The 18,005-nt window shown below is 41.3% G+C and overlaps 1 protein-coding gene across 1 annotated transcript in view; it reads left to right on the top strand.

Annotated features, from left to right (window-relative positions):
• Positions 1–18,005, top strand: part of thsd7ba (thrombospondin, type I, domain containing 7Ba) — a 140,457-nt gene that overhangs the window by 95,572 nt on the left and 26,880 nt on the right. Inside the window, exons 14-16 of the mRNA XM_035173650.2 lie at positions 4,048–4,314; positions 5,277–5,455; positions 17,231–17,236. Coding sequence (XP_035029541.2) covers positions 4,048–4,314; positions 5,277–5,455; positions 17,231–17,236 — 452 coding nt within the window. The remainder of the gene's footprint in view (positions 1–4,047; positions 4,315–5,276; positions 5,456–17,230; positions 17,237–18,005) is intronic.

The raw sequence follows: 18,005 nt of genomic DNA, 5'->3' as shown, positions 1-18,005 counted from the left end.
CCAAAAGCAATATCGATAAAACTGCTTTTCCTTTTTTCGTTTATGTGTTATTATTTATATATTTTAGTTCTGAACGCCTGGCAGTGTAACGTTTGGATGAAGAAATAAACACATTATTCTTCCCACATATGAAAAGTTTGATTCATACACAAATGGAAAGCATCGGTGGTTTGATTCCATTTCCTTTATATGCACCGTATGTCAATCGGGCAAGGCCAACTTTTTTAAATAACACAATTTCATATGATGACGACTGATGATTGGTTGCTAAGTTAATGCATCACAGCAATAGAGGACATCATTTCCTGACTTTCTAGTGATATTATGATGACTTTATTATTTTTAATAATTTTTTAAAACTATATCAGCTTCAGGTCATCTCTATATTCTTTTAGGATTCTGAGATATTACAGAAAAGTAACAATGCCTAGGGTTATTTTCTGACTTCATTGTGTCATCTCTTATCATATGATATAACAGAGGGAGGAATCATTTTCTGATATTTATTAACTTTGGATAAAAACAATACCGTGCCTGCGGCTCTGTGAGCGTTCAGGGTAAACAACATTTCTCTTGCTCATTTCTTTAAACTGAGAACATTCACTGTGACTCACCCTGGTATGACGAGTAATTTTCATTATGTAATGTTAGTTAATGTTCGCAAACTGCCGATAGTACTCTATAAGTAATATATGAACAAGACCAATGAGTATAGAGTTGGGCTGTGTGTACACAAAGTGATCTGAGGTAAATGGTAAAATGGCCACGATGACATTGTTGAGATCCGTGTTAGATTTCCCATAACACAAGTAGAACTGAGGCTGATGTGACTGTTATTAGATTTGAACGCGCATATTTAGTCATAAACCGAATTTTTTGAGCAAATTAAAATGCTTTACTTGATGTTGGCTCTAGATGGAGAAAAAAAATCATCAAAGTTATTACATTTCAGTTTGGTCTCAATGGGTTTATTCCTCCCTTCAATTGTGCGGGCTTCATTTTAAAATTCAAAAGATTCTTAACAGAAACCTAAAGGACTTTCGCTGGTCAGGGATTCAAGGTCTAAATACTGTTACACGGAGGCATTCCCATTATGCAAAGAAAAAAAACTGTTTTAGGGGAAATGAATCAAAACAATTTTGCTTTGCAGAGCCGTGAAACATGAAGATATGTCAAACGTTTTTTCATCTGCCAAACACCAATACCTCGGATTGTCTCTCTGCATTACAAGCCATCAAAGGAATCCCTTTTGACGTGTCCATGAAGAGGACGCACCACAGCAACATTAACATTTCAATTACAGCAGGATGTAAATGGCTGTTTATAACATAACAGCAAATCTGTCTTATCTCGAGTCCCATTCTCCTCGCGAAGCAGACAGTCAATCATGATCATGGCAAAGACATTTAGAGCAGATGGACGGCTTGACAGTTTGTGTCTGTTACTTTTCCAGATATTAACAGTGACAAGTGTGTGAGAGGAACACATGCTTTTTCATGTCCCTGCTAATATATCAGCATTCATCAAATATGATGGACAGGACAAATTATTTGATGCCTTATTATATTTGGGAGTCTGTCTCTAATAGTCAGATCGGAATTAAGGCTTAATGGGGATTTTAAGTTTTGAATTAAAAAATAGTAATAATTGTCACACTCATTAAATAAAGCAGTTAGGTTTGGGGTTTGGGGGGGATTCAATTAGATTTTAAAGGATAAAAAATCCCTGCAGAATCATTTGCTGCCAATTCTCTGTGACATTCTAATGTTCATTGATTGTAATGATTCTTGTGTAACTGAAATTAATTCTCATTTTAGCATTTTGGTGCAGTATTCTCTATTGAAAGACGTCTCAGTATTTGACCTGGAAATCCATAAGACATAGGTTCATAAGCGAGAGGTCTTCAAAACCAGAAGAACATTCTACTGGTTGTTGTTTTACAGTGACAAGGGGTCGCCAAAAGGCATTGTGGGATATATCAGAAGTGATTTGGTGACATAAAACTAAATGAGGTGGACTGAGAGAAAGTTGATTTACCAAAAAAAGAGATTTACAGCAGTGAATCACAGAATAACTCTTGAGCTCAACTTCAGTGACAAAGGATAAAACAGTGTGTGAGTATCTACGCAGCTTTTCATCGTACCACCATTTCTCCACTATTGTCAACGCCTGTGAATCAAAGGCTGCCTATGCCCCATTGATCATTGATAATAAAGTCAACCACTGTGAGCTGGGGAGACGTCATGGACGAAAAAAGCAATGGCAGAAATGTTCAAGAGAAATTTGTCAGGGAGCTTTCTTTGTTTTCTCCTCAGCGGGAGAACACAGCACCGGCATCAGGTTTTCATATGTGCTGTGGAAGAAAAGGGGGTGTGCATACTAAAGATTACAAACATAAAATTGTCGTTGTATGATACAGAAACAAGACTTGCGTGTTTTTTGAATTTATTATATAGAAAAAACAAATATGCAATTCTAACCTTCAGAGCTTATAGCTGTAGTAACATAACACAGACATTAAGCATGCACCATTCCCTTGAGGGGCTTTAAAATAAGGACAAAAATGAAAGTTTAATATGCTTGCAAATAGCACTAATCGTTCCCCGGGGTTATTCAGAGAACCTTTTGAGTGCACTTCACGTGGGGAAAAGTGCGTCTTTGCCACTGGACAAAGAGCAGTTTTGACTGATTAGCTATTCATTTGTTACATTAATATTCTCCAAAGGACTAAAAGGCAAACTATAAGAAAGAGCAGCGTAACGTGAGCATTCAGTTGGTTTGCTTAATTTTAAAGGATCAAACGTATTTTAGTCATGAAAAATAGTCAATGGATTTTTATATTATTTTGCTGTCGATCTTGTGCCTTTTAAAAGTGACAAGACAATGTTGTAAACAGTCTAGTTTTGCCCCAGCGCCGGCAATAGTCAGTGGTTGGTGGCATTCCAGTTTTTGAGTTGTCTTGTGAACAAGATATCTCAAGAACGCCTTGGGGGAATTTCTTCAAATTTGGTCCACATGCTCACTTGGACTCATGGATAAACTGATTAGAATTTGATGGTTGAAGGTCAAAGGTCAAGGTTGCGTGACCTCATGTTCTTGTGAACACCGATTGTGAATTTCATTACATATGGCACAAACATTCACTTGGACTCAAGGATGACTTGTTGAGATGGTCAAAGGTCACGGTGTCACTTGCACTCCAAGATTACCTGATTCGATTTTGATCTATGTAATTTTTGTGTATTTAAAGGCTATGCCAGAACTTTCTTTACAAGTGCATGTGTTTCTAATCACAGGGACCATGTTAGGTTTAATTTGATGAAGACAAACAATATCACACAACTATCTCATCTTCTCTCAAAGTGTAATTTTTGATGGCATATTTTACTGTAGGCGAGAGCAACGCTGTCTTTGCTCCATTTTTTTTACAGTGTACATCATGTTGGGGTGAGTAATGGGAAAAATGAGCCAGATTCTAGTCCAACACCTGGAGGTGTCAAGATCGAGACAATGATTTATGCAAGAAATCGCAAGAGTGATCTTAGCAGCCAAGTAAATCTAAGCCTGTGGTTATAGTTGTGATGTTGGATATAATGTTGGCTTGCATGGGAGAAAAGTTGCCGTGCTATGATGGAGTTGAGAGAGAGATTCAGATGTGGTACACTAATGGAGACAACATCATTAAAAATAAATACAAAGACTGCTGCTGCTTTTATTTGGCCTCTGTCATTCACAGTCGCAATGATACAAATTAACAATTTACATTCATTTTATAGCCGGTAATGAAGTGCGCACAAATATGTCTTTGCAAGAGTTTCACTGCAGTCTGAATGATCATGAATAAATTAACAAAATAGGTCGGTGGGATTTGATTTGATCTGAGAGACAAAATAGTTTTTTTGACTCTCAATAACAATAAACCTCTCTCTGCATTCAGCAGCTCAGCCTCTACTCCGACGTGGATAATTGTAAACCCTATTCATGGAATGTTTATTACCCACCCAGAGTAGAGTAACTTCCCATTGTTTTGTCCGTCCTCTGTCGCAGGTCGCAGCAAAAAGAAGGAGCACTGCTTGAATGAGAAGTCGTACCCTGTGGAGGAGACAGAGCCTTGTCCCTGCGATGAGTTTCTGTCCCAGCCCTCTGGGAACTGGTCTGCCTGCATCCTCCCTGATCCGTCGCTCTCAGGCTCCCTGCAGGGCTGGATGAGCCAGCGGGAGGTGAAGGAATGTGGCCAAGGTCTGCGCTACAGAGCAGTGGCCTGCGTTGACCAGCAGGGACTCCTGGTCAACCCTACGCTGTGCACGGACTCAGGTGGGATCAACAGAAATGTGAATTTAGACATTTTAACTTACAAGCCTACAACCCAGTGAATGAACTGCATAATTAGCAGATCATTTTTTTATTATGCTTCACTATATTTTGTGAATCAGACATTGTGTTCATGTTAATTTTCACTTTTCACGTACACACACATTCAATCAAAGGCACACGGCATATAGAACACTAAGAAATATAAACTGAAACACTATCCGACCAACTTACAATGAGGAGGTACTAGAGGTAGAATTTGAAAAAGTAAATACTAGTAAAAAAAATTTAAATAGAAAAAAAGAAAAGTGAACAGAATAGAAATAAATAGAAAGATATATAAAACATAAGAAATAATAAAAAATAAAAATAAAAGAATAGATGTATTAAAGTGAGTGATGTAAATAAAGTGCTTCAAGAGGATAATAATCTGAATATGATCAAATAATTGCTAAAATATAAATAAGTCGACAAATAATTAAATAGAATTTAATTGGAAGCCAGACTGAAAAGGAAGGGATTTGTAGGGATAGCTGGATAGTTATGTACGTGGGAAGTTGACATGTTTGCAGTTTTACAGCAATTTTTAAGCCAAAAAATATTTTTCTTCTGGTTTATGTGCCCACATTGTTGTCGAAATTTCAATGTGAGAGGTAGTCTTGTGTTTAATGATGATGAAGTTGACTCAGGCAGCAAACAAACAAAAGTAGAAAACAAAAGACATTGTACAGTGTGAAACCCCTCGAGCAGTTTCACTCAGCCATGTTGGCTCAGTGTAGGAGTGAGACGGCCATTAGTCACATAATTAGCTCTCTGTGTCACGGCGAGCGAGACCAAGGTCTGGTGGTGTGCGGGCCAGTGGCACGTCCGTCAGACATTATTAATGTGCGCCACGCTGCAGCTGCTGACCGAGTCTTAAATCAGGCCTCCCTCTCCTCTCTTTGTCTGCCAACATTCAATTCCAGGCTACATGGTGGAGATTTGCCACATTCCCTGTCCCCTGGACTGTAAGCTCAGCAACTGGTCGGCCTGGTCGCCCTGCAGTGCGTCCTGTGGCGGCGGGCTGAAGATCCGGTCCAAGTGGCTCAGGGAGAAAGCTTTCAACGGGGGTCGGCCGTGCCCCAAGCTGGATCTGAAAAACCAGGTGAGGCTTGCACTTTTGACTTTACATAAACAAATTCCTTATGCAGCACAAGAAGGAAATTATGGAAGGCAGCAGTTTTTTGCAGCATGTTGATGCATTCGTTATTTCGTGTGTCTTTAGAGTGGAAATTAAGTCATGCAGGAATTCTTTAGGGCCAAGACTTGCTATACAGTTTTTAAACAGAATAATGCATTTCAATTTTCATATTGACACGCTGCAACAAACGAGTGCACAGGGCTGACCTCATCATCCGTCTACATTGTCCTGGAGTCACTTCTTCATGGACTTGATTGTTTCCAGGGACACATACAATAGAATGCAGATGGGGGGGGGGGGCAATCTATACTTCGACTTCATGCACATGCAATAAGAGGGCCGCTGTTGAATGTAGGGAATTAGTTTGCTAAATGCCAATAGCGTCTACGCTCCTCCATGTGCACACAGATATGCAGCATTTTATTATTATTGCAGTAGCTGTGTGCATCTTAATTTTTTTTTACTCATCTCTAGGCTTTTGGAATGTGTTTTTCCTCTAGTCCCCGGTTGTGTCGCAGCCCATGCGGTCACATAAATACCCAGCGTGCTTTTGCATTCTACTCACATTTCAATGACAAGGTTTATTACCCATCAGCCAGTGGGACTCTTGGGTGACCTGCTCTTTTTTTTTCCTTTTCTCTCTGGTGTCTTCAGTCAGACCAAATCATTCGCCTTGCCAGACCTGCCCTTTCCTTGACATAAAGACAGGGCACTTTTAAGTAACAAAAGGACGGGGGGGGCTGGAGGTAGAGAGGGAGAGCTGGACAGATGGGAGCTTTTGAGGTTGCGTCGGTAGCTCTGAATATTTTGTGACAGCATCTCTGCGATGGGGTCGTCGTTTACAGCGAGGGGAGTCTTTTTTATGAACGCCGCCTGTATGCTTGGATGGGCTTGAAAGGACACTTTAGTTTGTAGAGGTCAGTATGGAGATGAGGCTCGGCTGTGTGAGGAAATATTACAGTGTGCTCAAGTGGACATTTGTGTACAGATGGTTAAGTGCCCACTAACAAGGTCTGTATGGCCCCTGTTGTAATGCCCCGTAATGACCCTCGCCGCTGAAACTGGAGCTCGCCGTTGCCAATGCCCTTACGGATTCATCCTGAGGGCGGACCTGGGCTTTGTGTTAATATGATCATATTGGCCATTCAAAGTGAAGTACATCTGTCCGCGGTGTGGGCTTAAAGCTGCTATTACCTATTTTTCAGCAGGCAGGTACAAGGTTACTTCTCCCTGCTGCTTTGTTACGCCAGTCAAATCCTGGAAGCTCAAAATTTACTTCTTCTCCACATGGTCTCTAAAAAAAAGCTGCTTTCTTCTTAAGCAGGTGCACTTCAGCTCTCGCATTTACAGTGGCTTCTGTATTAAGTCTCTTTGAAGGGTGCGGCGCGGTGAGGAATATTCTCATTCGTAATGGTTAGCCCTCCTGTCTGACAAACACTTGCTCTCCTATCACTTACTTTGAACTGCTCTCGAGCCAACGCCTGGCCTCACTCCCACCAGCAGATGTTTCCCCTCGAGCCGCGGCCCGCCAGAAGTCACTGGCTTGACAGAGACAAATTTTACAGTGCGCCGCAACTCATCCTCTCGTCACACGGTTCAGTGAGCAACAGAGAGAGAGCGAGAGAGCGAGAGAGAGAGAGAGAGAGAGAGAGAGAGAGAGAGAGCATGAAAATAATGGGTAAAAATGGCCACATTGTCAAACGGAGCAGGAGTTTGGCTGTGAAGTTTATGCGTGTGCAGTTTATGTGTGTGCTGTTAATGAGGTAGTCTGTACGATTTTTTTTCTGCATTTTGTAAAATGGTTATCATGGGCTAGTTAATCAGGATGAATAATTCATATATCAGCTCAGGGAAAACCACTCACTGTTGATCAGTTGGCCCTTTTAGAAACTTAGTCTACCAGAGAGCAGTTGTCCAATCATAGCTTGGCAATTGTAATTGGAATAACATGTCTTTCAAAGTTTTAGTTTCCTTCCACATGTTAAACTGGTATCATGTGTGACTGCAATAACAGGGATATCCTAGTATTTAAAAAACATAGAAGGCAACATGGATTAAACAGTAGGTTCAGGGTAATGCGTAGACTCTATATAAAGATGGATGACACGGCTCCACTTCCTCCCTTCGTACAAAACATGAAGTCCAAATATTCCAGATATGTCTTTTGCTTTTCACATTATTTGGAGCCAGAGCCACAGTATCGACGTCCCGCTGATAGATGCACTCGACCAAGTGTAAGTCAGCCTCAGCTGTCAGTCAGGCTGGCCTCGGCCGATCAGTTGTCCACTCTGCAGCATTTTATCTCCACATGTACTCCCTCATAAGAATACAAAATGTCATAGTATCAAATTGAAAAAAATAGTTTACTCCAGTTCCCTCACATCCCACACACCGTTAATGTGAGTACATGTTTTTATCCTTTTCTTCCCACACACCTGCCAATCTGACTTTGCCACAACTTTTTGCTTAAATACTTACCTTTTACTGGAATGATATGTTATTGTTTTTTTTTAAAATTAGCATAAAACACCCACAAATATTCAGTTTCTGATCAAATGGTTGCTCTTTACACGCTGATTTTACAGTATATCTCTAGGTACAGCCGCTGTCTGAATACGAGATGCCCCGGGACACTGCCTCAGAGAGCTCCCAGGAAAACACACAAATTGGATCTATAATTAGAGGAGACATTTAAATTTCACCATGACTCGGGTATTTGCTGCCAAATGCTGAGATATCAAGTGGTATATGCAGTATTTTCCATAAAATACAACAGAATTGTCTGGCAGCCACTGTGCTAGTCAGATATTTATTTTCCATTCTATTAACGCCTGGGGCGTATCAGTCCATTCACTCTGGCCCTGTCCTATGGAGAAACATCCTTCCTGTCCACCGCCAGCACTCCTCTGTGTGGGAGGTGTGTGTGTGTGTGTGTGTGTGTATGTGCGTGGTGGGTGGTTTGTGTGTGTGAGAGACTTCAGCAGACCTGCGAGACAGGTGCTTTTGTGTGGACACTGAGGAAATGCTGTCCATATTGTTGAATATATTACATCATATTACATTGCTATCAATAATATTGAGCAGATTTGTTCTTGTTCCACTGTCAACTGTTCTCGGGGGTGTATGTTTTTTGCTTCTTAAAATACAAATCCTGATACGATACATGAAGAATTAAATACATACAAATCAAGAATCAGCAGCAGCAACATATCATGTTTCTAATAATCTTTTCAGCCAGTATTGGAGTGGCAGATTTATTATTTTTCCCTTGTTGCAAGTGCAGGTCAGAGGTTTGTTGATGAGCTCTTCTGGCTTGATGTTCTCAGTTTCATTGATAGCAAATGTTGTAAACGCTGTGAATGCCACTTGAAGACACAGCAAATATGGTTCGGTTGGAACATAAAGGCTCTCATGTTTAATTATGTTTGCCTTTCTGCCTTCATATGGTCTCTCGGTTGTGTATTTATTTCTAGTAAATACAATTCCTTTGTTTGTGTGTTTAATTGTCAGCAGAAGAACATAACAAACATGGTGGAGTGATGATCCAGGAAAAAAACAATCCTGCTTAAAGGGTTGGATCCAGACATTTGTATCATTTTCCTCAAGATAGAGAATAGGGCACTTATTTGATATTTTTCCGTTATGGATCTCGATGGAAAGAATTGAACATGTTTCTTTTGTCTTGATGGAGGTGTGTGCTTGACTGTGCCACTCTAGCTTATACAGGTGTTTTATACCTCTTTTTAACATTGTTCAGCCAGAGCAGGGATGAGAGGAACATAATTATCAGATAATCACCAGTACTGGATAATCAAGCCCCTTTCATCTACAAACCACCTGTGTTAAATTCACTTTTGACCCTTGATTTTGTGCATTCTCAAGTGTACATGACACATTTATAGACTATATTTAAAAATGGGTGAGGCGCCACCACTTCTTCCCATTGTACAATAATTGAACCAATGTATTCTGGATGCGAATGCAGTCATCTTGTGCCTTTGACGTCATTCGGAGACGGAGTGTGCAGAGTTGTGATCGTGGAACCGAATGGCAGTATCGAGGTCCTGTCAATACATGATCTTGGGGGCGGCTGTGGCTAAGGGGGAAGAGCGGTTGTTCTCTAAACATAAGGCTGTTCGATCCCAGTCTTCCCCATCTGCATGCAGAATTGTCCTCGGGCCAGACACTCACCCCTCATAGAAAAAGTGCTGCCCTTAGATGCACTGTGTGAATGTATGGGTGACTGTCAATACACTGTACTGTAAAGAGCTTCGGGTGGTCCTGATGGAGAGCTATCTCATCATCCAATCTGTATGTACAGTCTATGGTCACAGTTAAAAATGAACTGATCACTGCTGGGGCTGTCAATACGTCAAACTGAAAAATGACTGTGAATTAAAAACCCATCAGGGCATCAGTTGCTTCATGGTGAGACTTCAGAACGATTTAACCCAACGTGCAGCATAGCACTATCGGGAAGAAAACACAAGCCACACACATTTTACAATCTATTAAAGCTGTTTTGCTCTGCTCTCTCTTTCTCTTACTGCTGATGCTCTTAAATTGTCTTTAAAAAAGCGAGCTTGCCAACAGTCTGATCTTGCCACTTAGGAAAGATTTATGGAGGAAATAATCATGTCTGTTCTCCAAGTTCCCCTGCCCCTGTCAGACTTTTGCAACTCTAGGCAATGACCAATCCGATATCAGTGGTCGGCCGCCCACAAGAACACTTGAAGACAGAAGTCAGGGTTCAACTCCCTGTGCTATTAGAGCCCAAGGATTATTGCATCGCACATTTATTTTTTTCACCATGTATGTCACTGTTGGCTCGCTTTTTTAGCTTTGCAACACCAAAGAAAATATGGTGCTTTCATAGTGCTGGAATGTCATGATGGGATGCCTTGGCTCAATTTCAGGTGGATGTTGTAAGACTGGCTAATGTCAGTAAGCTATGAGGGTGCTGATGCTGGTAGGTGTCTGAAAACAGTAGATTCATTGTAGACGATAATTTCAGGCATTGTTATGTTTCCCCCTAAAGATCTGCTTGGCGGAGATGTCAAAGTGCCTGTTGGTGTGCCTGCCAAGTGGAGCACTTGTGCTGCTGCAGTCTACCTATGCTTAGTCCTTTGGTTGTGTCGTCTTTGGCAACACATTAAGGTGCATGATGCTAATGGTTACACTGGGAATATATTCTGACGACTATAGCCTTAAAGGGGAAGATGCAAGATACTCAGGTTACCCCTTGTTGTCATTATTGTAAGATAACTCTTGGTTGGGGTTAGTGACTGAGATTCAATTGGCTTCAAGTGAAACACCAAATAGTTCTGAGCTCATCAAATTCAGATTCTGTTGCACACACATCATGTTCAGCTTTGCATTAGAAAAACCTAATAGATTGAAAAGCATTGAGCTGTGGGACAGCGCACCTTGCTGATCATACATCATAAATGTGGCCCAAACAGCTGAGCTCCTAAACCTTTGTGGATTACCTGCTGGACTAATGGATCACACTCAGCATGTGCTTTTTATCTGTGGTGCTTTTCAATCAAGAGTCCGCCTCAAGAGTCTTAATCTTGTAAGTTGATTTATTCTTGTGTCCCTTGATGATTGGTGGTGTTTGGTTTGGACGTGTCCACAGGTTTTTTTGCACACTTGTAGAGTCTGAAAGGGCAGTGATGGCTGACCTCGGTGAACGCAGCCATGTAAGTGCTGCTGTTTCTCTTCTAGCCAGCATCAGGGTGAATGACGTTGAAACGAACAGGGAACAGTAAACTGAGGGTTGTTTGTAGTCCTGTCTTCTTTTCTATACGCTTTCATCATCTGGAGCTTTAGTAAATTACCAAATTACACAAAAGCTTTCAAACAAGCGTCTGTTGTATTGCTGGATGCACAGGATTATAGGAGGATTTTGTTGAGTGAACCTGCTTCCAGCACATTGTTATAACCAAGGATTTGTTGATAGACTTTGACAGAACAAAGCATTACCCAACTACTCTAGTTCAAATGAAAGAAAGCCACTGGGGGAATCATTGGAGTAACTTAGGGTTCAGTGTCTTGCTCAAAGACAGTGTAACATGTGGAAAGGAGGAAGTGGGGATCAAACCCCCCAACTCTGTGATTTATGGACAATTTCCTCAGAACAGACATAAGCCATTTTCAGATATGAACATGAGAATATAAAGAATGCAGCAGGAGATTGTCTGGGTCAGACGTGTTCACAACGACAGGGGAATGTCTTATTCAGGTGAGGGGTGGTGTCTGGGTAGAACATGCAGGAGGCCAGACATGACGTATGATTGCCCAAACCGTGTGCGATCCCTATTTTTTACCCTGAGATATTTGGATTCTTTTTGCTTTCAGTTTTGCATCCGTCGCATGTTAATCGACATGCTTGCTTGATGTGAATTCTCTGGACATGTTCTTGCTGTATTCTCACATGGTCTCACTTGAGCATTCAATTTTCCTCGAGGGCTGGCAGGAGAAACTCCGGAGCAACTGACTCGGACATTTGCGTTCTCACATGCAGACCCTTCCGGATAATTTCAGGAGATTATCTGGAGTTCATGCATGTTTGAAAGCAGCAATAACATTTATGTATCTTTACAAATGGCTGAGTGTTTTCCTCAACAACAAGGCGGCCTGCATGGATATACTTTGCACAAGAAGAGTCAGTGTTGAGACTAGGGCAGAATGCAAGTAACACTGAAATCCATTGCACAGCTCTGCGGCAGCAGTAACTATCTCCTGCAGGGCTGTGGTCTGCTGGGGCACTGGCATTTGGACAGTTGACAAAAAGATACCAGACAAACTAATGAGGAAGGTTAGTCCTGTCCTTGGTTGCTCTTTCCGTTTCCCGAGAGACGCGGGGGCGGAAGAGTGACGACCAAACTATTATGTGCAACACCTTCCACCCACCGTGTGCTGTTTGACAGCTCCTTCGTTGCCGGGTTGCTCCACCGACAGTACATGAAAGAGGTATCTGCACCTATTCCCTCTGGTTTGGGGGCTCCCTCAGTGGACCGCAGTAACAACCAGGTGTTTTCAACTTCATCTAATTTTATTTTTGTTTTGTCTAACTTTGCCCATACTTTGTATCTCAACATCTGGTGTTGTTCTCCAGCTCAGTAAGAATCAAACATCATTATCTGCTGCAAACTGTAGGCCTACAGCTGCTGCTCAACAATATGAGCTACTTAGCCTATTGTCTTAGTCAAGCTTCAACAAGTCAAGTTCTGTCCAGTCGCTTGCTTATTTGATATTTTCTACTTTTGATACATTCTGCTTGTGCCTTTTGCTTTTCTATTGTGTAGCTTAGCATGCCTTTGCTTTTAATTCACCTGGTCCTCTGTTTTATTCACCACTACAGACTTTGGCTGTAAATTCACAATGGACTCTTTCTTCTGGTTAAGAAAGAACTGGTTATATATTAATAAAGAGGGGCACATCGGAATCACACAGTGGAGCCTGGGTGACATTAAGGTGGAGGGTTGGGTGAACAGAAGAAGTATGTGAGCATTTTTCATGAGAATATAATCTGAAGGAGTGAAATGTGCTATTGAGAATAATGTTTCAACAGAGATAAAGGTTTTTACTTCAATAACTCGTCTTTTACTTTGTATCAAAGGAGCGAAATGGGTAGTTTTCACTCTTAAGATAGGAGGTTGCCAAAAACATTGGTATTCATCCTCCGGGAACCATTAAAAATCTACAGATAATTCTCCAACATTTAAAAATCGTCTATGAGTATATCTCTCTTTTATCCATTTGCATGCTGTCCTTTTGTCAATAACTGCCCACAGCCAGTCAACAGCTACATGGCTACAGGCCGAATATCAGAAAGAGATAAATGAGGAAAAAAATGTTAGGGTTCTCTTTTCCCCCCACTGCACCCAGGTGCTAAACTCATCTCTCTCCATTAGAACGAACGACGTTTGGAGCCAACCGCTGATAGAAATACCGAGGGCCAATCAGGTGTAATTAACGTAGAGCAATGCTTGGGCATGTGTTATTCCCCCTTTAGGCTCGGCCCAAAAAAAACAGCCAGCTGTCTCCTTGCATTACAAACCATGCATATTGTTAAGGCAGTCTGAAGTGCTGCCACCCAGTAAGGCTCGATTTCGGAGCCTCTCTCAAGCCTCCAGCCACCCAGATGGTACACAGCGTTTACTTCAGATACAAAGGTTAATCATAGCTTCTGTCTCCAAATTGGAAAAACAAATTGTATTGAGTGGCTGGGTGAATTTTAAATACACGCTTATCTTTTGAAAAAAAGGATGACTCTTTTGAAGTCAAGGTTGTTGCTCAATCGCTGTGTAACAGAGTAATATGAAATGCAACCAACGAGCTTGGGTTTTTTGCTTAATGGTGATTCTGTAAATTATCCACAATTAACTGGATGTTTCTCCAGGCTCTCTCTCTCTCTCTCTCTCTCTCTCTCTCTCTCTCTCTCTCTCTCTCTCTCTCTGGCTCTGTCCAACTGTTAAAAGTCAAGTTAAAATATAAACAGAATTTATAAACAAAGGCAGTTTGAGCACAATAAAAGAATACATAATGCAGAATACAAAAAAATGCAATGCAATTTACTTAAATTTCACTTACTCCTATTATCATTATCATTATCATTACTACTTTCTATTGCCACTTCAATTTTCTATTAGTTTACTATCTCTGTCTGTTTGGAACTGGTTCTGCATTTACTTCGTATACACTTTATACTTATTTTCATATATATTTTTTCATATACTATTCTTTTATTATATTGTACTCTATTGTATATTGTACTGTCACTGTAATCTTAAAGCAGTTTTCTTTAGGATTACTTTGTACTACGTCAATTTTATCTTATAAGAATAAAAATTGTATGAAATAAAACACTATGATGTGGATGAGAGTCTTGAATCCAGTAATAAATATGTGAACAGAAGGAAAGCAACAAGTCACTTGCTGGACTGTTACAAGGCAGCTGCAGTGATTGCACGATCCCCCTTAAAGGGATAGTTCACTGAAAAGTGAAGTGTTTGAGTCCACAAAACCCTTTAGGAATCTCAGGGGTAACCAGTGTTACACCAACTGACCTCTTGCTAGCAGACGTAGCGATGCGAACACGCACCCCGGGCGTGCCCTTGGGCGAGAGTGTGTGCGGTTTTCCGGTGTGTCCGTAAGAACCTGGACGAGCATGATTTCAAAACACAAATGATTACAGAGTACAGACAGGAGGCTCCGTCCGTTTCATACATATCTAACCTTTAGCATAAATGAGCCTTAATGGCCTATTGCAGATAACATGACTGGATCATTTATGGATGTGTTGCAGGAACATGCTCTTTATTACAGGTACAATGAGGAGAACATCCACCTCTATAGGAAAACATGTTCAGATACTTCACGTTACATGTAGTTTAGCACGTTTGCTTTGATCCCATTCTTTTCTCATGGCAGAGTCTTGATCCCCTGAAGGAGATTCTCTATGTCATCCCTTATATTGTAAGGAAGTGTGGGGGGGGTCAGTGTGTGAGAGCAGATGTCATGCTCAACAGTCTCTAGTGATGGCACCGAGAGTCTTGCTGCTTAACGATTTTTCCTTATCATGGTGTTGCCATTTACCTTTTTTCAGATTATTTGTTGTTTTGTTGTTATGTCGGGTGTTTGGACAGTCAACACACTTTTTTTTTGTTTGGCAAAATGTTCTAGGCCCTGTGCCTGCATCTTATCTTCTCTCGTCTAAATAATGTTCTGTAGCATAGATTTCAGTGTTCAGGGGGAAGAAGACATAAATATTTTGTAGCTTTTCTCAAAAGCACAAATATATCTCCTCATCACACGTGTTCGAGAGGCAGTAATGTATGACTCTGCATCACATGTTGGCCCAATTTTAGCTTATCATCTCATGAGAGGTCGCCCATCATGTCGCTAGAGTCTCTTTCGTGTGTCTCAGAGAAGCCATTGCTTTCTAACTCATCCATATGGGCCTGTGGACAAAAATAGGCGCGTGTGCTGTCTCAATATGTATGCACATGCATCATTGCATAGTAAAATAAAGCATGCATTTATGTGTATGCATTATGACTCTTTATGTTTTTTGGATGGAAGCCATAACCATTATCTCAGAGAGCAGATGAGAGATGTTAACGAAAAGTGCCATTTACATTCCACGGCACGCATGAGGCAATTTCAGCTGGCAAATATTTCTTTCTATAAATCTGAGACTTAAATTGTAACGATCATTAACTATTGCCTCTTAACCAGAGATGACCCTGAGCCTCTAATCCCACTCAGACGTGCAGTCATGATTTAATGAATGGCGAGAAAGAGGAGTTACACAGTATTTACACAGGATGCATGTGCTTACTGTCACCATTTGTCACTGCATATATGGCTTTTCTTTCCCTGCCTTTATTATAGAGCGTGGTCTTTTAGTTTGAGAGCAATACTGATGGATTTCTCGTTCAGATTTTGTAATGCTTTCACTCAAAACCCTGCACTTGCACTCAAGTATACCCTGCCTGTGCTTAGACTTCCTGTGCTCCGGCTTAGCCTCTTCTCACACTAACACTGCTTCTGTGTGTGTGTGTGTGTGTGTGAAACGCCTGCCATAAATTTATCAAAATTCCCCAACCAATAGAATGCCAGATGTTGTGTTGATTGATTGTCCCGTGTTTGTTGTGGGTGTGTTAGCTTTATGTCTTTGAGAGTCCCATATGGTTGGTTACTTTAATCAGGTTCACGCTCTTCTAACAACGGCTTCCTGTCAGTGTTGGGGTCAGGTTTGCTTCTTTTCCCCTGTTCTTTATGGAAACAGCACAAACAGCAGGGTGGGGCAATTTCCCTTGTCATTACGACACCTGGCATTCTATTTGTCGGGTCGTTTTGAAAGACTTGTTGCACAAAACAATCCAGGCACAGAAGGAAAAACCCAAAAGCAGAGGAGAAATCCAAGAGTGGACATATCACGTGCACACAGAAGCAGTGTGAGCGTTAGAAGAGCTGAAGCTGGAGCTATTTGAGTGCTAGCGCAGGGAGTTAAAGCATTACAAAAACTAAAAGTCAAAGAAGTCAAGAAATCAATAAGTCCTGCTCTCACATTGAAAGACCACCCTCTTGAATAAAGATAGGGAAAACAATGTGTAAAAAGACAAATATGTAGAAAGTAAACAATATATGGCTCCAACAAACTGTAACTGTGCGGGTAAACGATACATGTGTCAGAGCAGGAAGTTTTATTTGAATGTCTACTCTAACCGTGAAGAATCAGCACGGTCTGAAAAGTTAGTTACATTCAACACTTTAACAGCTACTTCCCGTGAGCTTGTTAAGATACAGAGCACACAGCGTCTTGAAGCATATGTTCATCCACGCCGACTTCCCTCTCCCCGTCTCCAGACAAATTAATTTCTGGGAGTTGCCTTCAGCTGCGGGTATGGCCATTGCACATCTGTTGCATCCAACTGCAGCACTTTAAAAACTCTCTCAGCACCATGAATCACTCAGTTTGGCGAAAAAACATCCAGCATTGCTAGATTCACCATAAATGATGAAGCACTTAATTATCCTTTACCCTCATTAAAGAAGCGCAGAGAGCAGGATGCAGCATTTCTTTTTTCGAAACCAATAAATTCCAGAGAGAAACTATACCTTTCTGTCACTGCAGGCCAAATCCAAACTAATGATCATATCATTGTTCTTCTCTCCCCTGCCCAACTTCTGGCTTGTCATGCACTGCTAATACGGACATCCACGCAGGCTCAGGTCAGTGCTGTTCATTCTGTACATATACTATGCTTTAGCTAATGAAGAGAAATTGCATGCCAGATCTGTCCTCGTCCCACACTCCCGTGACCCCCATTTGGTCGTCTGGTCGAGAGGAAGAACAATAGCTTTGGTTGGAGAGAGGGCTGCAGAGATGGGAATGTGAAGTGCATTTGGATGATATTCAGCCTACGACCTACAGTCCGATACTCAGACAGACACGTGCTAGAGTGTGCCGCTCCAATGTGAATAGTTGGTAAAGTGTGTTTGATTTCACAGCTGTGTCTATAAGAGAAGCAAAGAGCAGGAGACTGGGCACGTAACATTTAACCAGTGAGGAGATCCGATCTGTTTGTTATCGGAACTGAAAAATTGATTCCTTTTTCGTCGAGGATGTGAATGTGTATATGCTGTATTTTTGTTACCTTATCAAAATGATTTAATATCCGTCTGACAATGCCGGTGTCATGTCGTCCGTGTGGTACGGTCACATGGTCAGAATGTTAAGAGCTCCATAAATATGTGGAAATATTGTGGAAATTGGCTCGACGGTTTTTTGGTTGTTATTTTATTTTCCCCGTGATGAAAATTAGCTGTTAAGCTGGACCCGGGTGTCTCGAGTGCTATTGGAGAACGTGGGAGCAGAGCAGTTGCCAGTTTACCCAGCAGGGGCATCTGCAGGGACAGATGGGAGATGATGAGGGTGTGTAATAGGCATCTGTGTGGCCCGTAGGGGAGGGAATACTCAACACTGCTTCCCTGTCTCTAG

This window comes from Hippoglossus stenolepis, chromosome 13 (assembly GCF_022539355.2).
Source record: "Hippoglossus stenolepis isolate QCI-W04-F060 chromosome 13, HSTE1.2, whole genome shotgun sequence".
Lineage (NCBI taxonomy): Eukaryota > Metazoa > Chordata > Actinopteri > Pleuronectiformes > Pleuronectidae > Hippoglossus > Hippoglossus stenolepis.
Note: the sequence above shows the minus strand (reverse complement) of the source record. Positions and strands in the feature narration are given on the sequence as shown.